At 42.6% G+C, this 24,373-nt stretch overlaps 1 protein-coding gene across 4 annotated transcripts in view; it reads left to right on the top strand.

Annotated features, from left to right (window-relative positions):
* The window catches only part of TCAIM (T cell activation inhibitor, mitochondrial), a 51,279-nt gene extending 32,576 nt beyond the window's left edge, over window positions 1-18,703 (top strand). The window contains exons 6-11 of one of the 4 annotated variants that reach the window (XM_082412939.1): window positions 2,253-2,375; window positions 4,756-4,853; window positions 5,146-5,237; window positions 9,177-9,409; window positions 10,373-10,504; window positions 16,893-18,703. In XM_082412939.1, coding sequence (XP_082269065.1) covers window positions 2,253-2,375; window positions 4,756-4,853; window positions 5,146-5,237; window positions 9,177-9,409; window positions 10,373-10,504; window positions 16,893-17,133 — 919 coding nt within the window. In that variant the 3' untranslated portion in view covers window positions 17,134-18,703. Of the gene's footprint in view, window positions 1-2,252; window positions 2,376-4,755; window positions 4,854-5,145; window positions 5,238-9,176; window positions 10,343-10,372; window positions 10,505-16,892 lie in introns of those variants that run through there. The other 3 variants (XM_082412938.1, XM_082412936.1, XM_082412937.1) reach the window with 3 other exon arrangements.
* Window positions 18,704-24,373: the final 5,670 nt, after the last annotated feature.

The following is a 24,373-nucleotide window of genomic DNA, read 5'->3' as shown; positions in this document are numbered from 1 at the left end:
AGAAATAAAATCACTACCAGTATTCTTAAAGGGGGAGTAGGAAGAATTATTAATGACTGCACACATTTAGTGAATCAAAAAAATGTGGAATATAGGGAATTCCCTGGCGGTCCAGTGGTTAGGGCTCCGAGCTTCCACTGCAGGGGGCACAGGTTCAATCCTTGTTCCAGAACTAAGATCCCTGCAAGTCCCTCCGTATGGCCAAAAAAAAAAAGTGGAACATCTTTAGGTAGAGGAAAAGGTCCCAATTCCTTACCCCAATGTGCAAGACCTTTTATAATCTCACACACACACACATAGGTGCCTCTCCAGTCTCATCTCACACCCCCCCTCCCTCTAGGCATCTTGTGATCTGGGCACGTTGGTTCATCTTATACTTCCCTGTGCACTGGCGTGGTTGGCATGCCCTTCCCTTTCACTAATCTGCCTGGAAAACTCTGATCCATCTCTCAGGTTCAGGTCACATATCACCTCTATAGAACCTTCCGGGCAGAATTAATTAATTCTTCCTCTGTTCTCCTAGAAGCTCATATATTCTCTTCCAATTGCTTCTCTCTGTATTCCTTACTAGATGCATCTTCCTTATATTCCCAACACAACACAGTTAGGCTTTCAGGATAAATATTTGATGCATGCATAATGATTTGATTGGTTCTGAGAGTTTCAACTTGATTACTATTATTATTTTTGCGGCCGCGCTGTGCAGCACGCAGGATGGTAGTTCCCCGACCAGGGATAGAACCCAGTGTCCCCTGCAGTGGAAGCGGGAGTCCTAACCGATGGACCACCAGGGAATTCCCTGAACTTGATTATTTTTTAAAGGTTGTAGATCACAACATCTCAAACCTTTAAAGTGACTTAATAATTACGGAACCTTAAAAAGGTTTATTTGGCAAGCACTTTTGAGATGGACGTATGAGCCCTTCTGCAGAGTTATCCTAACGCCTGACCATCAATCACTGACAGGTGTCCCACAGGGGGTGTCAGGTGGCCTGGGGATGGGGTGCTTTAGACCATTTTCCCCCTAACCCCCTGGAGCTTTCTCTTGCACGGCTGTACCCAGGGCCCACTCCACCACTACCATCTTGGACCCAAAATGTTCCTCTGATCCCCGAGTCACCTTGCCACTCTGCCCGGCCTACTCCTGCAGCAGCCATTCAGCCTCCTAGGCACCACCCAGGCCTCTCGTTTGTCCAGCCTCCCCTGGGGGACTAGAGACTCTGAGCGACAGCCAGCATCCCTTGTGCCATGACCATTACAACACCGAGGAAGTGATAACCTCCCAAGGGGCCGTGCTGCTCGGTACCAGGCCACCCGGGCTGCCCTCAGCTCTTGTCTGAAAGCTCTCCCCTTCTAATCCTTACGCCGACTTTGATGTTTATTTTCTCTTTTAAGACTTCATTGAGGTAAACGTTCTAAGAAATGCAGAATTAAAAGAACATCTTTCTGCTGAGCCTATGATGTAGTTGACGGGGGAAAAAATAAAGGTGGAGAGAGGTGAGACTAGAGCTGGGCATTTGGTCGGGTGGGAAGGAACCGAGGGGCAAACAGACCCACCCGACAGGAGGGTGTGGACGGAGACACCGAGACTGGTAAGGCCTGACCAGTGGGAGCACTTGGACAGAGAGCTGAGGGGCTGAGCGGGGCGAGCTCAGGGTGCTGACAACCAAGACAAAAACGGAGCAAGAGACAGGGTCTACCCAGCTAGAATCCACAGAGTTACCTCCGCAAGTCCCTGCCTCAGGAAACACCGCCTGTTGAATGTCACCAGCACCATTAGGTGCGTCTTCTGAATTGACTTTTTCCCTGTCTGGCTGCACTAGGACATCATCTGCTCATGTGCCCCAGTAGGAAAAGGGTCGCCTGTAGATGACCAATGCAAGTGGCGGTCCAGTACAGCCTGCCTAAAAGTGCAGTAAACATAAGTGAGGTTTGAAGTATCTTTAATTCTTTAAAAATCATCCCATCTCTGGAAATCTAGCAACAGGCTGGGTGTAATTTAAATTGAATTTTTTTGATAGACAAAGGAAGTTGTCATAAGTAGAATATGATTTAACAGATGCTGGCAGTTCTCCAAGAAACCTATTTTAGAAGTATTTACTCTAAATGAATAGAGTTGGCAGCAGTACTTATAATTTGGTAAACGTTTGATGGCAAACTCGGTTTAACACTGGGGCTGCTTTAAGTCAATGAACAATGTTTGCATTACAGTTAGTATTGCAAAGTGTATATCTCTGCTTTTTTCTTTCTAGATCCTGGTTAGATAACAATGGGAAAAGTGCTGTTAAAAAGCTGAAGAATAGTTTGCCACTTAGAAAAGAACTAGATCGTTTAAAAGATGAACTGTCCCATCAATTGCAGCTCTCGGATATCAGGTAATGAAGAAGAGAAAACCTAATATAGAGATTAAAATAAACATGTATTACCTTTTGGTAAAGGTTTCTAACAGTTAAATATTTGCATCTTTAATTATTGTGTTCACTAAATATTCAGTTATCTTTTTATGAAAGTAATCAAATGTTTATGTAAGAAAATCAATATGAATTTCTTGTTTAAAATAGTGAAGTAAAGTTTAGATACTGATATTTTTAGCATAATAGTTTTTTTTTTAACATAATGGGCTTGTAAGAAAAATACACTTTTCCTATGCCCATAATGTATTAAAAATAATTATTTCCCAATCATTTAAGACTGGTACTTAAGTTTAAAAAGAGGAAGGGAGATAAAAAATAAATGTTGTATTCTTTTATTCTATGTTATATAGCATGACTTTTCTTTTTTTTCTTTTCTTTTTTTTAAATTGAGGTATAATTGACATATAACATTAGTTCCAAGTGTTTTACATGATAATTCATTATTTGTATACATTGTAAAATGATCACCACAATAAGTCTAGTTAACATCTGTCACCATACCTAGTTACAAAAAAATTTTTTTCTTGTGATGAGAACTTTTAAGATCTACTCTTTAAGCAACTTTCAAAATGCAATACAGTATTATTACCTGTAGTCACTATAACTTGACTTTTTAAATGTTTTCATAAACTTAGCAATCACAGTTGTATAAAGATACATGCTGAATCTTTATTTATTATAAAAATAGATTTAACAGCTGTTACAACCCTAAGGAGGGGGTGGTGTGATTCAGTCATGGGACTCTGCTTTACAAAAACCCTGAGATATTGTCATCTGGTCTGGAGCTTAAACTTCTATTACTCTTTGCTGTAGCCTGTTTTGTTGTTTTCAGCCATCATTATCAGGACTTTTTACTTATATTGAACCAAATGACCATTTGGGTACCATAACAGCACCTTTTTCCTGGGCTTGCAGAATACAGATAGTACTTATATATTCTATTCTTATGTATTCAAATCATAGTTGTCTAAGATAATTCAAATTTCAGAGGAAAGTGTTTACACTTGGACTGTGTGGGATGTTTGGGTTCGTGCTGACAGCTGCTGTCTTTTCATCACATCCAAGCTTTGATTAGAGGGGGCCCTTCCAATTCCATAATCTAGTAACATAGACTTCACTAACTAAAAACAGAATAATAAGATCCTTCTTAAAAGTTTATAAAAAAACAAATTAATATGCATGAAAATAACTTTTTCTAAGTAAATTTTAAAAGATGTGAGAAGGCAGAATGGATCAGGAAAATGAAAGGATTTCTTAAACATAAAGAGAAATAAACATTATTTTACAGTATAGTGGAGAAATTTCTCAGCTTTAATTCTTACTATGGTAAATATCAATAGCTATAACCCATATAAACAAAAGCTCTTCGAGGTTCTCAGTTTTTAGGAGTGCAAAGGGGTCCCGAGACCAGAACACTTGAGGACCGTGGACATGAGTGTCTCGGCTTACTGGGAAATTAACCAAGTCTCCAACAAAAGGACAGTCACAACAAAAGCATTGTGACTGATGACATTGTGTGTTAAAGGAATAATTTTGAAAGCCGATTTCACTTTACCAGAAATGACATTCGTCAGAATTGGTGTTAGGATGAAGAAGGAACCTAAGTTTTCTGAAAGCCTGTTGAGCACCTTACTCCTTCACATGTTCATCCCCTGTGATTTACGCCACCTGTGCTGTAAGAAGTGTCCCCACTGGGCAAGCAGGAAGAGAAACCTTAGGAAGAGCAGAGGCAGCTTGTTGAAGGTCACAGAGCTAGTCAATCACAGAATTAGCATTCGAAGGTTGGTTTTCTGACACCACTTAATACCGGTGCCCTTTACGCATACACAGAAGCGCCTCTGTGACATCATGTGAATATCAAGTTCCATTTTGTCACTGAGATGTAATAACGTTCATCTATAAAATGAGCAGATTACATGATGTCGTAAAAATCATTTTCTCTAGAATATGATTAAAAAAATTCTGATAAACCAAAGTGGAATTCCTAGTTGGAACTTCAGTCTAAGACAACATCATCGTCATTGAACAATGTAAAGAAGAAAAAGATCTTTGTCAAAGTTTTCCCCATTTCATCCTCTTATTTTAAGAGAAACAACACAGTGTATTTGCTTGTTTTAAGTCTTTGGATAGCTGAATATAGTGCTAAGGTTTTTACCCTTTGGTAAACGATTCATTTCCCATTTGGCTGCTTCTTGAAACATGAGTTAGTTTGGAAACATGTTGTGTGTCTCCTTGAGAAAGCAACTCCTCGGCTTTCCCGGGAGTCAAGCAGTGGGGGCGCGTGTGTGCCTCCCTCTGGGGGGACAGGGGTGTTAATGGGCCGTGTGCTCTGTTGGACCAGGTGGCAGAGGAGCTGGGGCATCGCCCACCGCTGCAGCCAGCTGCACAGTTTAGGCCGCTTAGCCCAGCAGAACTTGGAAAGCCTTAAAAATACAAAAGGTAAACAATTTCCATTCACTTCCGAAATCCATATCCCTTAACGGCTATACACATCTGTAAATTCTAGAGGAAAGCTAAGTGTTGAAAGTCTTTGTATTGATAGATGTGACTTTATATCAGCTGAATTTTAAAATCTGTTCCTTTGACTTAAAACAGTGACATAAAATTAGGCTTTAAGTTTCTACCGAATTTAATCCTGAGTGGATACATGAAATTTACGTAATTATTTGCACAGTGCTGAAAGAATGAAGCCTCTCTGGATGGTGACCAAAGGTTTGTGTTTTACCATCAGGACGTACAATAATATTTACAGACCGGTCCGGGATGAGTGCAGTGGGCCATGTGATGCTGGGAACAATGGATGTCCATCATCACTGGGCAAAAGTAAGAAAAAGCTTAAAAGCAAAAAAATCTCTAATTTGTCATCAACATGCTTTTGTTTCAAACTATGCTGATATGTCAGTAAACTAAAAAAAATTTGAATCATCTGTTTGCAGATCACATGCTTAATATTTTGTAGTTTAAATTCTTAGAGGACTGATTTTTAAGTCCATTTTTATTTGGAAATTTTATAGTCTTTTCTGAAGCATAGCCTAAAGGCCTTCATTCTGTTGTTTTGTTTGTTTTGTTTTTAGCAGATTTACTGTGGTATAATTGACTTACAATAAACTGCACATATTTAGTGGGTATAATTTGATGAGATGTGACATATGTAAATACCCGTGAAACCATTACCATAATCAGGATAATGAACACATCCGTCACCCACAAAAGAATGCTCATGTCCCTTGTAAACCCTCTCTTCCATCCACCACCCCCTACCCAAGCAACCACTGGTCTGCTTTCTGTCACTATAGATTAGTTTATATTTCTAGAGTATTATATAAGTGGAATCACAGAGTATGTTGGGGTTAGGATCTGATTTCTTTCATTCGGCATAATTTGAGATTCATCCATGCTATTGCGTGTACTTATTCCTTTTTATTTCCACGTAGTATTCCATCATATGGATATACCAGTTTGTTTATCCATTCACTTATTGATGGATGTTGGGTTATGTCAGCTTTTGGCTACTAGAAATAAAGCTATGAACATTTATCTACAAAGTTTATATGGACGTATATTTCCTTTTCTCTTGGGTAAATACCTAAAAGTGGAATGGCCAGATATGTTAGGGTATTTTAACTTTTTAAGAAACTGCCAACACTTGCTATGGTCATCTTTTTAATTTTAGCCACTCTAAGAGGTGTGTGGTTCTATCTCACTGTGGGTTTAATCTGCATTTCTCTAATGATGAATGGTGGTGAGCATCTTTTCATGTGCTTTTTTGCCATCCATATATCTTCTTTGGTAAAATATCTGTTCAAATCAAATATTTGGTAGAAAGTATTTGCAAACCACCTACCTGACAAAGTCTTTGTATCTAAATATATAAAGGACTCTCAAAGCTCAACAACAGTAAAAAAATAAACAATTAGAAAATGGGCAAAGAACATGAACAGATATGTCACAGAAGAGGACATACAGATGACGAATAAGCACATGAAAAACCATAGGGAAATGCGATGCGATGTCACTGCACACCTGTCAGAATGGCTAAACTGAAAAATGATGACACCACCAAACGCTGGCGAGGATGCAGAAAAACTGGATCACTCATCCATTCCTGTTGAGAATGTAAAATGGCACGGGCGCTCTGGCACAGAGTCTGGCAGTTTCTTATAATAGTAAACACGTGTTTACCATGTGGTTTGGCAGCTGCCCTCTTGGGCGTTTATACTAGAGAAATGAAAAATTATATTCACACCAAAACTGTAAACAAATGTTCGTGATAGCAAAAAACTAGGAAGAACCCTAATACCCTCCAGTGTTTGAATGGTGACACAAACCTTGGCACATGGATGCAACAGAACACCACTCGGTGGTAAGAAGGAATGAACTGCTGATACAGGCCACAGCTTGGGTGGCTCTCAGGGGCATTGTACAAAGTGAAAAAAGTCAATCTCACAAGAATACATGCTGTATGATTCCATTTATATAACATTCTTCAAATAATAAAGTTATAGAAAGAACAGATGAGTGGTTTAAACAGGGGTCAGGGGGTGGGAGAGCAGAGGTTTCTGTGGCTATGGAAGTGCAGCAGAGGGGATCCTTGTGATGGAACTCTTCTATGTCTTGACTGTGGTCGTGTCACATGAATCTCTACATGTGATAAATCTGTATATGATTAAATACACACGAGTGCAAGTAAGACTGATGAAATCTGAACAAGGTTAGTGGACTGTAGCCGTGTCCGTTTCCTGGTTGTGATTGTATATAGTTTTGCAAGATGTCACCATTGGAGAAACTGGGTGAAAGACGTGTGAATCTACAGTTATCTCAAAATTAAAGGTGTTTAAAACGTAGCTACCATTTCCACATGAATAACTCGTTGAGAGAAAAATTGAAAAGTAGGTAGTAAAATTGTTTTTCAAGAAGTGTTAGAAGTATATTATACTTTGTAGAATTTTTATACTGCTATTGCTTTTATTATAGCAGAGTTTTTGATGCCTTTCAACTCCTCTAACATAACTGCAACTTTCTGTATAAAATCTGAGTCCGTAATGTAGGACACAGGTCCTTCCCCGATCCAGCGACACCTGCCTCTTCAGCCTCGCCTCCTTCCACGTAGGCCACGTGTGCCACCCTCCAGCCACACCAAACTCCTTGTTTTTGAACCTGCTTTGTCCCTATTGGTGCTTCCAGGTTTGCACATGCTTTTTTCTTTCCCTGAAACTTTCCCACATGCAGCTAACCTTCTCTATTCCTTTTTTTTTTAATTGAAATATAGTTGATTTACAATGTTGTATTAATTTCTGGTATACAAAGTAATTCAGTTATACATACATATACATATTCTTTTCCATTACGGTTTATTACAGGATATTGAATATAGTTCCCTGTGCTATACAAGAGGACCTTGTTGTATATCTATTTTATATGTAGTAGTTTGTATCTGCTAATCCCAAACTCCTAATTTATTCCTCCCCCACCTCCCTCCCCCTTTGGTAACCATAAGTTTGTTTTCTATGTCTGTGAGTCTGTTTCTGCTTCATAGATAAGTTCATTTCTGTCATATTTTAGATTCCACATATACGTGATATCATATGGTATTTGTCTTTCTCTGTCTGACTTACTTCACAAGTTTGGTCATCTCTAGGTTCATCCATGTTGCTGCATATGGCACTGTTTCGTTCTTTTCTATGGCTGAGTAATATTCCATTGTATATATAGACCACATCTGCTTTATCCATCCGTCAGTAGACATTTAGGTTGTTTCCATGTCTTGGCTATTGCAAATAGTGCTGCTATGAATATTGGGGTGCATATATCTTTTCAAATTATAGTTTTGTCTGGATATATGCCCAGGAGTGGGATTGCTGGATCATATAGCAACTCTATTTTTAGTTTTTTAAGGAACCACCATACTGTTCTCCATAGTGGCTGCAGCAACTTACATTCCCACCAACAGTGTGGGAGGGTTCCCTTTTCTCCACACGCTCTCCAGCATCTGGTATTTGTAGACCTTTTGATGATGGCCATTATGACCAATGTGAGGTGGTACCTCATTGTAGTTTGGATCTGCATTTCTCTAATAATTAGTAATGTGTCTAACCTTCTCTAAATCCTCATTATCTTTTCATATTGGTTACATTAGACGTCTTTAGAAACCTTTCCTTGACCCTCCAGTCCCTTCACCCTGATGTGGCACTTGGTACACTGAATTCTGATTCTTGTTTTGTTTCCCTGCACCCTGCCCATAAGCCCTGGCAAACAGGGACACAAATTCTTATAATCTCTATATTCCAAGGACCCAGTTTAGTACTTAAGTACATGGTAGGTGCTCCATAATTGAATTTAGTTGAATTAAGGGAAATTCTGAAGGAATAGACTTGGAATTGAAATATGTAGACTTTATTTCTAAAACCCTTCTTTATTATACCATTTAATCTTTCTAACCTAATTTGAGATTCTTACCTGAATATTTAAATGTTAGTATTTAAGACTTATTTTTATTTGGAACATATTTTTTTCTTCTGCAATCTCTTCAATTCCTAGCTAAAAGTTCCTAAGATTTACAGTGGTTTGTTTTAGATATTAATATTTCCAGCATTCCATAGCTTTTTTCTTATTGCTTACTTGAACTTTCCTTCTAGGAAAATAATTTATAATTTTCTTGTTAGACTTTCTCAATACCATTTATCGAAGTCCTAAACTTGGACTATTAAAGTACCATAAAACTAAATATTCCTTCCCTTTTCTTTTTAAAAAAAAATACTGTAGCTCTTTGAAAGATTACCGAGTTATTTTGACCTGCAGAGGAGGCTGATGCTTTTGGAGGACCAAATAAGCTATCTTCTAGGTGGCATCCAAGTTGTTTATATCGAAGAATTACAGCCAGTGTTGACACTTGAAGAATATTACTCTCTTCTTGACGTGTTCTATGATAGACTCTTGAAAAGTCGAATACCTTTTCACCCTCGAAGTTTGCGTGGTTTGCAAATGATCCTGAACAGGCAAGTATCTAAAACAATTACTTTTATTCATTCACTCAGATGGGCTGTGTGTGTCCGTGCATGAAATTGTTTTGTTTTTCCACGTGTGATTCTTAGGAATTAAAGAAAGGAATGTCACCACCTCTGTTGGCAACACTCTTTTACACATGAGAAAAGCCGCCATGAGAGAATGGAAAGATTGAGTCTCTAGAACATTGTGTGAATATATTGCCACTTACAGAGCAAATCAGTCCTGTGGAAAACTTTATAGGATTATACTAATGTGAAATCAACAGTGTGCATATCAGGCACCATGCTTGCTACTTAAATGCATTATCTCTTTAGCTCTCACAACCTCACCGTGGAGTGGGTTATTACCCCCATCTTACAGATGAGGAAGGTCACAGGGCCGGGAAGGGTGTGGTCATCCTGATAGTGTGTCTCTTTGGGGACAGCAAAACTTCAAATCAGTTCTGCTCTACAGGAAATCCACTACATATGAACCTTCAAGCTGCAAACTTTCAAAGGTGCAAACGTGCGTTCACATGTCCAATCTCATAAGTTAGTTCATGTGTCTGCTGTATATTGTCACATGCATGCATCCTCTACAAGTGGTTGTGCTTTTGTGTACTTCACTGTACAGTACTGTAGAGGGTACAGTAGTACAGTATCTTTATTTCAAGTGTTTGTTTTTTATGTATTATTTGTGTGAAAAGTATTATAAACCTACTACAGTACAGTGCTATATAGCCAGTTGTGTTAGTGGGTACCTAGGCTAACTTGTTGGACTTACGAACAAATTGGACTTAGGAACGCACTCTCGGAACGGAACTCGTTCATATGTGGGGGACTTACTGTACCTTTAAGGTGGATTTTCTTGATGAGTTCCTTTTCCATTAATCAGACTAAGAAAATCGTTTCTTTGGGGGTGGAATGGGGGTGGAGAGGTCGCTGATTTTTCCTTTTACGTATGCTTTATTACAGTGACAGATATGCTCCAAGTCTACACGAACTTGGGCATTTTAACATTCCGATCCTCTGCGACCCAGCAAACCTCCAGTGGTTTATTCTCACCAAAGCCCAACAGGCAAGAGAGAACATGAAAAGAAAAGAAGAGTGAGTTCCCTTAGCCCTCTTCCTGTCTTACCATTCTGTCTAATCGTTAAAAATATTCAGGTAGTCAGAACTCATAAGTATGGGAAATTAAAACTGTATTGAACTTAGGAAATCGACTGTATTAAACTGCATGTCACTTAGGAGTAACATATTTATTTATCCCCCCCGGTTGTGCCAGGGATTGGATGTGGCTGTTTTCTCAGTGTAATAACCTCAGTTGCATTCCCACCATGTGCCTCAATTTGAGAAGCAGGGCTTGTTAATATAAAAGTCAACTCAGGAGCAGAGAGCAGAATGAAAGATAAGAGTATCAGAAAGAAACTGTGCAGATGGAAAAGGGTGGCAACAAGGGGGGAAAACTCAGTTACTACTTGATTAATTGGAATCTTCACTGTTTAAAATTTTGAAATCTGCTGCTAGAAAACAAGCCTCGTCTGCACTGTCATTAAATTGAGAAGAAATCTTAAAGTGAAAAAGGTTTTTGGTTCATAAGCAGTGCTGTCTCTATGCCATTTGTATCCTTGAAGGAATCCTGTTGTAGTCAGTAGTTTTGTAGGCAGTAAGTTAGTGTTGATGATGTTTCATGGATCTACTATAAAGATAGGGAGAGTATTATATTCAAAACAGGGCAGTTTTCCTAAAGACGTGGCCTAAGGAGGTTTGGCTAGCAAGGATTCATTCATTCATGCAGCCGTCACTTGCTGTGACCGTTGCGGATCGGCGGAAGCTGTGAAAGGTGCCACTGGTAGAAAGATGAAGGCCTGGTCCCCAGGCTCGCAGGAGACGCAAGTGCCCTCAGCGTCAGGGGTGGTGGACGGAGAGGGGTCACGCGTGAGAGGAGCCGAGGCTGATGCTCTGGGAAGGGAACAGGAAGCAGAGGCTGTGGCCGAGGAGGACGAGCTGACGTGTCCAGGGAGGAGGGTAAGGAGGGTGGGGGCAGGAGCCTGGTGGGCGGAGGACTGGGGTGATTGTCCGAGTGTGCTGCTGGGGGCCCCCCTCTGGTTACTTACTTCTCTGGCCTCGCTGCCCGTTCTCACCTCGATCTACACAAATTGCTTGTTTAAAAAGCCTAGGATGTGATGTGAAACAGAAAAGGGTGGCCACGCAGGAGGGCTGTGGACGTGATCCGTTTCCTAGGAGATGATGGGGTCATTTTATGCATCAAATAAGTGAAGGAGTCACATATCTGTTTCACTTGTGGAATTGGTGACAGTTCCTGGCCAGATGCTATTGAACAAATAGCCTGCTTCTTGATTGGTTGGTGAGCATTTGTGTTTGTGTCGTTACCTTTTCTAACCATAAGTTTGTTTTCGAAACACTATGAGTCTGTTTCTGTGTTGTTAATAAGTTCATTTGAATCATTTTTTCTTTAGATTCCACATGTAAGTGATATCATATTTGTCTTTCTCTGACTTCCTTCCTTCCCTTCGTATGATCATCTCTAGGTCGATCCATGTTTCTGCAAATGGCATTATTTTGTTCTTTTTAATGGATGACTGATACTCCATTCTGTGTGTGTACCACATCTTCTTTGTCGATTCCTCTGTCTGTGGACATTTAGGTTGCTTCCATGTCTTGGCTATTGTAAATAGTGTTGCAATGAACGTTGGGGTGTATGTGGCTTTTCGAATTATGGTTTTCTGTGGATATACACCCCAGCAGTGGGATTGCCAGATCATATTATAGCTCTAGTTCTAGTTTTTTTAAGGAACCTTCATACTATTCTCCATAGTGGCTGTTACTGATGTCCATTCCCACCAACGACATAGGAGAGTTCCCTTTCCTCCATGGCCTCTCCAGCATTTATTGATGATGGCCATTCCAACTGGTGCAAGGTGGTACCTCATTGTAGTTTTGCTTTGCATCTTTCTAATAATTAGCGATGTTCGACAGATGAATGGATAAAGAAGATGTAGCACATATATACAATGGAATATTACTCAGCTATATAAAATCGAAATTAAGTTATTTGTAGTGAGGTGGATGCACCTAGAGTCTGTCATACGGAGTGAAGTAAGTCAGAAAGAGAAAAACAAATACCATATGCTAACACATATATATGGAATCTAAAAAAAAAATGGTTCTGAAGAACCTAAGGGCAGGACAGGAATAAAGATGCAGAGGTAGAGAATGGACTTGAGGACACGGGGAGGGGGAAAGGGTAAGCTGGGACGAAGTGAGAGAGTGGCATGGACATACATACACTACCAAATGTAAAATAGCTAGCTAGTGGGAAGCAGCTGCATAGCACAGGGAGATCAGCTCGGTGCTTTGTGACCACCTAGAGGGGTGGGATAGGGAGGGTGGGAGGGAGATGCAAGAGGGAGGGGATATGGGGATATATGTATACGTATAGCTGATACACTTTGTTACACAGCAGCAACTAACACAACATTGTATAGCAATTATACTCCAATAAAGATGTTAAAAAATAAAAATAAAAATAAATTTTTTTTAAAAGTTACCAATGTTGAGCATCTTTTCATGTGCCTTTTTTTTCAACAGTGTAAAATTTACCTCTTGAAATTGGCTTCTGGAAAGTCTGCCCTGTTTGAATTATTTTGCGATTACCAACCCCAGGACATTTCTTGAGGGCACGTGTCATTTACAGCCCCCCCCCAGGCCTTGTGACTATTAAGTGCCCATCAGCAGTGGTTTTTAACTTGTTTTTCTGGAAAATGGCCACAAGGCGGCAGGATTTCTTCATGCCAGCTCTGCTGCCTTGGGCACCCAGAGCCTTAGGGAAACTCTTGTTTCTGGGTTGTAAATTACAGTGGAATGTGCCAGAACAAACACCCAAGAGCTTTTGTCTCACTGCCCCTTCCCCCTTCCCCTTCCCCCCCAGACAATACCCAACCCCTGCAAAACTGCCCTGCTGAGTGCGCTGTTGTCCGGAGGCAGGGCGACTCTACAGACCACTAGGAGACGTGGAGACCAGGTGACTTTTCAAAGCTCTTCCAGCCCAGAGAGTCCACCATCCTTTGGGTGCAGTGGGCTTGGTGTAGCTGTAGGAGGGCCTGCCTGGATCTGGAGATTGTGGTCGCATCCAGAGGGGACCAGGCACTAGAGGGCCAAGGAGGGGCTCATTTGCTGGCAGATCCTCCCCAGCTCCCTCAGCCCCAGGACAGTCCATCCTTGGGAACCAAGCCTGCTCAGGCTCTAGGGACGTGACACCTGCCCAGGTCTTAATATTCACAAGGCCTGCAGGGCTGTAAATAAGTAACACCTGTCCTCAAGAAATGTCCTGGGATAAGTAATCGAAAAAGAATTCAAATCAGTGCAGTATTTCAAGAAGCCAATTTCAAGAGGTAACTTTTATTCACACTGTTTAAAAAAAAAAAAAAACATGACAAGATGCTCAACATCCCTAATTATTAGAGAAACACAAATCAAAACTGCAACAAGGTCTCACCTTGCACCGGTCACAATGGCCATTACCCAGAAGTCTACAAACTATAGTAGCTGGAGAGGGTGCAGAGAAAAGGGAACCCTCCTAAGCTGCTGGTGGGAGTGGAAACTGGTAACAGCCACTATGGAGAACAGTATGGAGGTTTCTTTAAAAATTAAGAATAGAGCTACCATATGATCTGGCAATCCCACTCCCGGGCATATCCGGAGAAAACCATAATTTGAAAAGACACATGCACCCCAATGTTCATTGCAGCACTACTTACAATAACCAAGACATGGAAGCCTCCTAAATGTCCATCAACAGAGGAATGGATAAAGAAGATGTGGTCCGTATATACAGTGGAATACTACTCAGCCATAATAAAGAATGAAATAATGTCATTTGCAGCAACATGGATGGACCTGGAGATGATCACACTCAGTGAAGTGAGTCAGACAGAGAAAGACAAACATGATTATCACTCATATTTGGAATCTAATTTTTAAAAAATGATGCAAATGAACTTACACAACAGAAACAGACTTACACTTCAAAAACAAAGTTATGGTTACTCAAGGGGAAACACTGGTGGGGGGGAGGAATAAATCAGGAACTTGGGATTAACATACACACACTACTACATGTAAGATAGATAAACAACAAGTACCTAGTGTATAATACTGGGACCTCTACTGAATATTCTGTGATAATCTATATGAGAAAAGAATACATGTGCATGTATAACCGAATCACTTTGCTTTACGCCTGAAACTAACAATGTTGTAAATCAACTAGACCCCAATAAAATCTTTAAAAAAAATAAGCACTGAAGGATAAACCAGAAATAAATTAATTAATTAATGAATTGTAAGTCTCACCTACTCTCCATTATGAGGCCTGATGATCTTGGTACGTCGTATCTGCTGCTTTTTCTGTTTTCGCACTGGGCGTTCTATAGCTTTGAAATAGTGCCAGTCGATTTTTAAGGAAGGAAACTAAAAAGAAATAAAAATCAAATATTTTAGTTTTTGAGCGTTTCATCCACCAGTTGCTGAGGTAAATCAAACCCCGTGATTCATCTTGATTCCTGTCCTGCTTCCTCATTCCCCACATCCCGGCCGGCAGACCTCTCAGCTCCACCTTCTCCATCTCTCCAGAACCCCGCCCGTCTCGTGTCCTTTCCCGCTGCGCCCGGGTCCCAGCGTCCATCATCCTGTGATGCCCTGTCCGGTGTCCACGCCTCCGCATGCACGCCCCCGCCCAGTGGATTCTCAGCCGAGCAGCCGGAGGGAGTGGTCCTTATAGAGCCCAGATGTGCTCCTGCCTGCGAGGCCCTGCCATCGGCCCCCTGAACTCGCCTCCTAAGACGCTGCCCTCACTCCTGCTGCTCCTGCCAGAGGAGCTTCTTACCTCCTCAAGGACCCGCGCTCTGCCCCTGCCTGGAGCCCTTCTCCCCCATGGCTTCAGGCTCCGCCCCTTCCCAGCCTCAGGTCTCAGCTCCCCTGCCACCCAGCAGCTTCCCCTCATCCCTCCCACCTGCCGCCCATCTCCCTATGACACGCTCTTTTCCTTGTTCATTTACTGTCTGTCCCCCCCCGAAACAGCATGTGAGCTTCATGAGGGCAGAGGCTTTGTCTCTTTTGTTCGCTCCAGTGTCGGGGTCGGGGCCTGGCACATGGGAGCCTTCAGTCAATACTCACCGACTGGATCCACTGACACTCATGCTTCCCTGGCCGCCTTCTGGCTCTGGGCTCCGGAGCCTTCATCCCTGTCCCCTCCAACACGGAGGGTAAAGAAACCATTTGCTGCTGGTCCCGTCACGCCTGCCCCCTTGGCCTGGGCCCTCTGCAGCCGTCTGCCCCGGCCCGGCTGAGCCTCCCCCCTCCCCGCCGCCTTCTCTCCTCTCCCTGCGCCGCGGTCCCTCCCCAGTCCGGCCGCCTGCATCGCAGCCACGCGGTGCTGGTTAGACAGCCTGCTTGCCTTAGACGAAGCCTGTTCTGAGACAGTGGTTTTCAGACACTTTGAGCTGCATCTCTCTTTATAAAGTGGATTCTCAAGTGGAAACCCAGTTGATAAAGATCAAGGTTGGCAGGTGCTCCAGTTGAAGAGGAAAGGAACTAGAGGCCATCCGTACCCACGAGGGCCCTCAGAGCACCTCTGCACCACCCTCGGCTTGCTGAGCCGTGTAAAGACCACTGTTCTCAGTTAACGTCTGGGTCCTGTCCTTCCAGCCCCTGCACGACTTTCTCCAGGTTGCCTGACTTGCAGCGCCTGTGTCTTACCCTTGGCAGGCGGAAGACAGAACCTGTGCCCTGGTGGGGAGAGAGTGGGAAGGGCGGCCTCCTCCAGCCCCTGGTCCTGGGGTTTTTTCAGGAATCTCCAGAAGTCGCTCCTGCCCGGGTCAGGGTTGGACTGTAGGGCCTCCTGAAGCTGCCGGTGGTGCTCTCAGCTTCCTGCTTTTCTCAGTCACCAACAGCTGCTCCTGGAGGTGGGATAAGAGGCTTCTGAATTATGTATTAATTAGACAACAAGGACCTACTGTAGAGCCCAGGGAACCATACTCAATATTTTGTAGTAACCTATAAGGGAAAAGAATCTGACAAAGAGTGGATGTATGTATGTATAACTGAATCACTTCTCTGTACACCAGAAGCTAACACAACATTGTAAATCAACTATACCTCAATTAAAAACATTTTTTAATTAGAAATTAAATAAAAAATAAAAATTTTTTAAAAGCCAAAAAAATTATTGTATTAATTATCTTTACCCCATTACTGCTAAAAAAATTTAACAAATAGAGATACATGTGGAAATAATAGGTGCTACAAGATACCCATGGACAGTCTTCTGAGCATATAATTTGGCCTTAGTGGATACCATTTTCAGTGTTGAGAGTAGAAAGTTATGGCCCAATATACAAAAATGTTTTTTACATTTTATGTTCTTTTATTTGGTTATAGCTTGTGGCAATCATGTTTGTTTTCAACCTAACAGGTTGAAAGTCATTGAAAACGAATTGATGCAGGCTTCCACGAAGAAATTTTCTCTGGAAAAGTTTTATAAGGAGCCCAGCGTTTCAAGTATACAAATGGTGGATTGTTGTAAGAGACTTCTAGAACAATCACTGCCTTATCTACAAGGGATGCATCTCTGCATTTCACATTTTTACTCTGTTATGCAGGATGGAGACCTTTGTATTCCTTGGAATTGGAAGAATGGAGAAGCCATTAAATAACACAGAAATCTGTATTATTTTTTAAAGAGATAAGAAACTGCTAAACTTATTTAAATCCACAATTTGATGTAACAGTATTACTGATGTGTTACAAGAAAAAAGTTTCTAACTGCTGCTTTAAAAGTAGACTTAAAAAAAATTAATTTCTATTAGGAAACTTGTTTAAAAAAGGTTTTATCTCCCAATCTTGTAGTGTTTCTTATCTGATTGGCAGGACTGGCTGAAAAGATGTTAGAAAGAAAGGATTCTACAGGGTGAAAGATATATATATATATATGTGTATATATATATATATATATATATATATATATATGTGTGTATATATATATATATACACACACACACATATATATATATATTTTTTTTAATGAGTGAATGTTGGTAAGTATAAACAGGTCTCATTCAGTATAGCTCTAGAGTTGCAGAACTCACTTCCACCTGTAACAATTCAACGTGCGACTTTATAGTTACATCCCATGTATCGATACACACACCTGTATTTCGCAGCCAATTATGGACAGTTTGAGTCCAAAACAGATGACTGATGGGTAGTAAAAATTCGTTAATCAAATTTTGCCTAAAGAGAGAGTAAATGGGAAAAAGCAATTGAATGAACAAATGATATTGACATTATCATAAGCTGATACAGTTTGTTAAAGCATTTCCAGTAACAGAGAACTTAAAGTTTTCCTATGCATTAAGATATTCTAACTGTTGGTAGCCTGTAACCAAGAGACAGTGAATTTTTTTGAAACACTGAATGAGGTGTGAGGTGATTCATTTGTTTCAAGGACAAACACTATCCAGAAAAATCCTTGTTTCTCAAAGAGTTCCATCAAGTAGGGCCAAGTTTAAAATGATTCTGACCATTCAGGATCTGCCACCCCTCTCAACCCAGGTCTTCCAATGATTAGAACACTGGTTAGAGCCCCTCTGAGTCACCCCCTGTCCATAGTTGTGTGGACTTTCCTGGACCCACCACCCAGCCCAGCCCCAAGCCCTATAGACAGACACAGAGCTTCTCTCTGTGGATATTTCCCTTAGGATAATATTTTTAACCAGATCCAAAATCCTCTTCAGCTTGTTTCTCAGGAGGACAAGGTGAATCCAGGTTTGTAACAACATTTTTGAGGCTCTTACTGCTGAAGAAATAAGGAATTTTTTCCATAGTGCATTAGAAAGGAAAAGAGATGTTAAAAATGATTCTCGAAGCATATTTTAAATTTATCTAAAACACTGATTATTTGAACGTTTTAAATTCAAATGTGTGTTTGAATAAGTATTGATTTGTAATTATTATAGTTTGTGCATATCACCCCTTTTAAGCTGTGCCTAACAACTGTACTTAATTTTTTTTCTCATGTAAAAATGTTGTTGCCTATAAAAGTTTTCCAGAGCCAAATGATGGGAGTGAAAAATTCTTTAGAGGTTACATAGGAAAATTTATTTGAGGGAATTCCCTGGCGGTCCAGTGGTTAGGACTCCACACTTTAACTGCCAAAGGCGAGGGTTCGATCCCTGGTTGGGGAACTAAGATCCCAAAAGCCATGCAGTGTGGCCAAAAAAATAATAATTTATGGAAAAATATGTTTGGATTATGCCATTTCTAAAGTCAACTAATATAGAATCCTCAGTAATATGTTTTGAATTGGACTTTGTCTCAGAACTAATTGTTATATAATAAGTAATACGTTAACCAGATAATTGTTTTCTCATTATTCATTTGTTAATAGTTTAGAACTATTTCAACATAAAGGAATCTACAAAAAATTGGTGGCCTGTTTATGCCTGTTTGACTTCCTCTTCCAATCTAATGTAAAAGTTCTGGAAAACTCTCTCCCACCACTGAAAACTAGGACAGGATGAGACCCCTCTAACCTCAAAGCCTTGGGTCAGAAATGATCTCCGGAGGGACCTGAGCTCCAGCCCCAGGCCAGAGCTCTCCCAAGGAAGAACCAGGCCATGAGTTTGCCTGGGGGCCGTACCCTCTGCCCAGGCTGTCCAGTCAGGGAGGCGTATGTCCAGAGCCACGTCCGTCCACAGGACAGGTCTCCCCAGGCCCTGCTTCCTCCTTTCTCTCTTCAAAGCCTCTGCCTCCAGGCAGCCTCCCTGAGCTCATGAGAGGGGCTATGGGCCTTGAGGGATGGACGGGCGGGCAAGGGGAACCAGGGCTGCCTCAGGAGCCAGCTCACCTTTGGAACCTCTAACCCACCCCTCCCTTGGCCTCAGTCTCCCCATCTGTGAAACATGCCCATTCCTGGAGCTCCTTCTCACCCTCAGTGAGTCTGTCCCAGGAAAAGAGAGTCCTCCCTTGGATGGTCCTTGGCCACCAGCCCAGGTGCCTCTTGCTGCTTAACAGCTGGACGAGGAAGAAGAGGAGGAGGTGGGGCAGCCAGTGACCAGACGGAGCAGACCTGGGTCAACGCCATGGGACCCTCTTCCCTCCACACCCCTCCTACTGCAGCCTGGTTCTACTGGTCACTCAAAACGCTTCCCTCGTGGGGACATGCCTTTTACAGAGAACTTTAGGGATTTTTTCCCATAAGCTGACAAATGCTGCATATAGGGAAAATGAGGCCCCAAATAGTGCAGACACTTGTGCAAGGCCCTTCTGCCTGCTGCAGGCTGAAGAGGTGGGCTTAGAACCCAGGAAACCCCAGGGCTGGGAGGCATCTGCACAGACAGGAGCACCCCCAGCTCTGGGGGAGTCCACCCCCAGGTCAGCGCCAGGGCTTGACAGGATCACAAGGCAAGCAGTGCAGCCCCATGGGGGCGGGGGCCATAGCAGAGACAGTGACCTTGGGGCCAGGCACGTCAGTCCTGGCCATGATGGTGCACACAGGTCGGCGGGGGGCAGCGCTGACTTTGCCCGACTCTGGGTACTGTTGTGAGAACCGGGAGGGGTGGCACCCCTCCTGCTCCTCCCGAGTGACCTGGCAGTGCCAGTCAGCCTTGCCCCTCCAGCCAGACTGCTCGGGCAGCCCCCGTTGTCCCTGCTCAAGCTGGGCCAGGGCGTGCACAGGGCCCCCGCAAGTGCTTGTAAGTGTCATTCTGTAAGCAACGTTTGCACACGACTGCCCCGAAGTCCATCATGGCAGTTCACGTGGGCGGAACTGGCTCAGCACAGGGCGTGGTGAGCCACGTGGGGAGGGGGCCATCGGATTTCACCCTCAGAATCTTTGGGAGGCGGTCAGTTTTTCTTTCTGTCACTACCCCAGGCACTGGCCTAGACCTGGTGTCGGTGTCAGTCGGTACAAGGCAGAGGCTTCCGGGTGAGCAGGGTGAGCGGAGAGGCCTCAGGAAGAGCCCTGGGACAGGGAGGCAAGCCCAGTACCATCCATGCAGACAGCGGCCCTGCTAACTCACTTCATCTGCACCCAAAAAAGGCAGGATTTTTAAAGTTTGGGATCAATCCTTCGTAAGAGACTTCCTACGATCTTTTCCTTTCTTCTCAGTCATTCAGTGAGAACTTGGGCAGCACCTCCTGTGTGCAGGCACTAGGAACATAGCACGGCCTGAGCCTTTCAGGAGCTGGACGCTGGGCACCATTCAGCCTTCCCTGGTGTATCAGCGTCCTGTGGCTGACATAAGTTACAAACTGGGCAGGGCTTCAAACAACAGAAGGTTATTCTCTCACGGTTCTGGAGGCCACAAGTCCGAAATCAAGGTGTCAGCAGGGCCACACTCTCTCTCCAGAGGTTCCTCCCTTCCTTTCTTTGCCTCTTTCAGCCTCAGGGGGCTGTCAGTGTTCCTTGGCTGGTGGCCACATCACTTCAATCTCTGCCTCTGTGGTCACAGTGCTTCCCCTTCCGTGTCCTCTGTGTGTCTGTCTCAAAACACTCCTGTCTCATCTAAGAATGCATGTTGTGGGGGGGGGTGGGGGAGCGTAGATCAAGATGCCGGAATAGAAGGACGCGGAGCTCACCTCCTCCCACAAATACATCAAAAATACACCTACATGTGAAACAGTTCTCACAGAATACCTACTGAATGCTGGGAGAAGATCTCATAACCCAAAGCTGCAAGAAAGATCATCGTATAACCAGGTAGGACAAAAGAAAGTAACTGGGACAGGACCTGCACCCCTGGGAGGGAGCTGTGGAAGAAGAAAGGTTCCCTCATCTTGGGAAGCCCCTTCACAGGCAAGGAAATCAGCCGGGACAGAAAGGGAGCTTCAGAGGCTCAGAGGAGAGGAGAGCAGTCAGCTTGGGCAGGCAGGACAGAGACCAGCACAGATGGTCCTGGCCACCTCGCTGCACCCCCCAGCCCAAGTCATGCATCTACTGGTGCACACGGGGGCTGGGTGCTGAAGCTCAGGTTTCAGCAGACACACCCAGGGAGAGGACTGGGGTTTGCTGCATGGAAGCAGCTTGAAGACACTAGAATGTAGTTCAGGCCGCAACCGGGGGTGTGTGCAGCACAGAGCCTGGGTCCGCCACAGAAGCCCCACTGTTAACACACGGCAAAGGGAGGGGCATGTCCCTGCCACAGCAACCTCATTCTTGGTGTGCTCACAGTGGGCACGGCTCTGCTGCTATGAGCTCTGGGAGCACACAAGCCCAGCAGGTGGCCCACACGTGGAGGTGGGGCTGAAATCAGAGCCAGTTCCCAGGGGCTGTTTGACTATGTAAGGACAGCACCTGTGGAACATCTGTGTGGATTACTGGTGCTCCATGGCTGGGGTGGGACCGGCATTAGCAGCAGCGGGCTTTGCAGGCGCACACACGGAGGCAGGGCCAGGGTCTATGCTGATTCCATAGCTCCCACGGTAGGTCCAGGTGTGTGACTACAGCAGGTCCGGTGCCAGACTTTGGCAGATCTGCGCCTGTGGCTTTGTAAGCACAGTACCTGAGAAATACCTGGGCCAATTGCCAGCGTTCCCATGACTGAGGCAGGGCTGAGGGCAGTGCCAACAACAGTGTACTTTGTGAGCGCACACAACGGGGGCTGGGCAATGCCGTAAAGCACATTTCCCATTGGACACCTATTGCAGAGGAATACTCAGCAGCTCCTCTCCCAGTGGGAGCACTCCAGTTTCACCTACCTCACACCACAGCTTAGAAACAGATCTGGAGGCTGCTACTCTGACAGCTGGGGAGCAGACCCTGGCACAGGGCAGTGACAACCACAGAGCAAACAAGAAGCCCCACTCAACATCCAGTGCAGGCTCTGGTTGTCACAAAAACAATCACACCCCCTATCCAGGGGATAACGGCCAGCACACACTGAGGAAAGACATGGCAGGCATCCATCCTAAAGACAGCTCTCACACCAAAAATATTAGACTCACACAGGCTACACAGGGATGCTCCCACATAAAAACAGCCCTTCAGGACCAGAGTAGATAACTGTTACTCCTAAATTCATAGAGTCAAAGAAATAAGTAAAATGAAGAAACTAAGAAACCACTCCCAATTAAAAGAACAAGAGAATTGCCCTGAAAGAACAAACAATGAAACAGACCTTTCCAGTCTACTAGACCCCGAGTTCAAAAAGGAGATAATAAAAATACTGAAGGAATTAAGAAAAGCTATCAATAGAAATGCAGATCACTGTAACAAGGAACTAGAAACTATAAAAACGATCCAATAAAAATTAGAAGACTCATTTGCCAAGATGAAAACTGAGCTAAAGGCAATGGATAGCAAACTAAATAATGCAGAAGAACAAATAAGTGACCTGGAAGATAAAATAATGGGAATCACCCAATCAGAAAAACAGAAAGACAAATGAAAAAAAAAATGAAAGCAGTATGTGAGACCTCTGGAATAATACAAAGAGAGCCAACATAAACATAATAGGGATCCCAGAAGGAGAAGAAAGAGAAAAGGGGATTGAAAATCTATTTGAAGAAATTATGGCTGAAAACTTCCCAAATCTAAAGAAGGAAACACATATACAGATACAGGAAGCACAGAGAGTTCCAAAGAAGATGAACCCAAACAGACCTACATCAAGACATATAATCAAAATGGCAAAATTTAAACATAAAGGGAAGATTCTAAAGGCAGCAAGAGAAAAACAGAGTCAATTACAAGAGAACCCCCTCCCCGCCATAAGGCTATCAGAGGATTTTTCTGCAAAAACTTTGCAGGCCAGAAGGGAGTGGCAAGATATATTCAACGTCCTGAAAGGGAAACGAGGATACTCTACCCAACAAGATTATCATTTAGAATAGAAGGAGAGAGAAAGAATTTCTCAGACAAGCAAAAACTAGAAGAATACAGCAATACTAAACCTATCCTAAAGAAATATTGAAAGGTCTTCTCTAAACAGAAAAGAAGCAAGAATCTATTGGAAAGACAAAATCAAAATAGGAAAGTAAATCACTTAAATAAGCCAGTACATAGATTAAAATAAATTTTTTTTGTGAAAGTGACTACAACTACAATGAACAGCAAAATATGAAGATGTAAAAGAGGACATCAAAAATCATAAAATGTGGGAGAGGGGAGTAAGAAAATGTAGGTTTTTTTCTAGACTGTTTTTGAGCTTATATGACTACCAGTCTAAAGAAAGTAGATACAATAATGGGTTAACATATTTGAAAACCAGGGTAAGCACAAATCAAAAACATAGAATAGATTCACAAAAACCAAAAAGAAGAGAATTCAAACATAATACAAAGAAAACCATCAAACCACAAAAGGAAAACAAAAAGAAAAATAAAGGAACAAAGAAAAAATACAAAATCAATTGGAAAGCAAGATTTAAAATGGCAATAAATATATCTCTAACAATAATTACCTTAAATGTCAATGGACTAAATGCTCTGATCAAAAGACACAGAGTGACAGATTGGATAATAAAACAAGAGCCTACAATATGCTACCTATAAGATACCCACATAGATTGAAAGTGAAGGGATGGAAAAAGTTATTTCATGCAAATGGAAATGACAAGAAAGCAGGGGTAGCAATACTCACATCAGATAAAACAGACTCTAAAACAAAGGCCATAAAAGAAGGACACTATATAAAAGAATCAATACAAGAAGATGATATTATACTTATTAACAGATATACACCCAATATAGGAGCACCTAAATACATAAAACAAATACTAATGGATTAAGGGAGCTATTGACAGGAATACAACAATATTAGGAGACTTTAACAATCCACTGACATCACGGGAGAGATCTTCCAGACAGAAAAATCAGTAAAGCAACAGAGATCCTAAATGACACAATAGAACAGTTAGACTCAATTGTTATTTTCAGGACATTACATCCCCCCCA

The sequence above is a fragment of the Balaenoptera physalus genome (assembly GCF_965194825.1).
Source record: "Balaenoptera physalus genome assembly, chromosome: 11".
Classification (NCBI taxonomy): Eukaryota; Metazoa; Chordata; class Mammalia; order Artiodactyla; family Balaenopteridae; genus Balaenoptera; species Balaenoptera physalus.
Note: the sequence above shows the minus strand (reverse complement) of the source record. Positions and strands in the feature narration are given on the sequence as shown.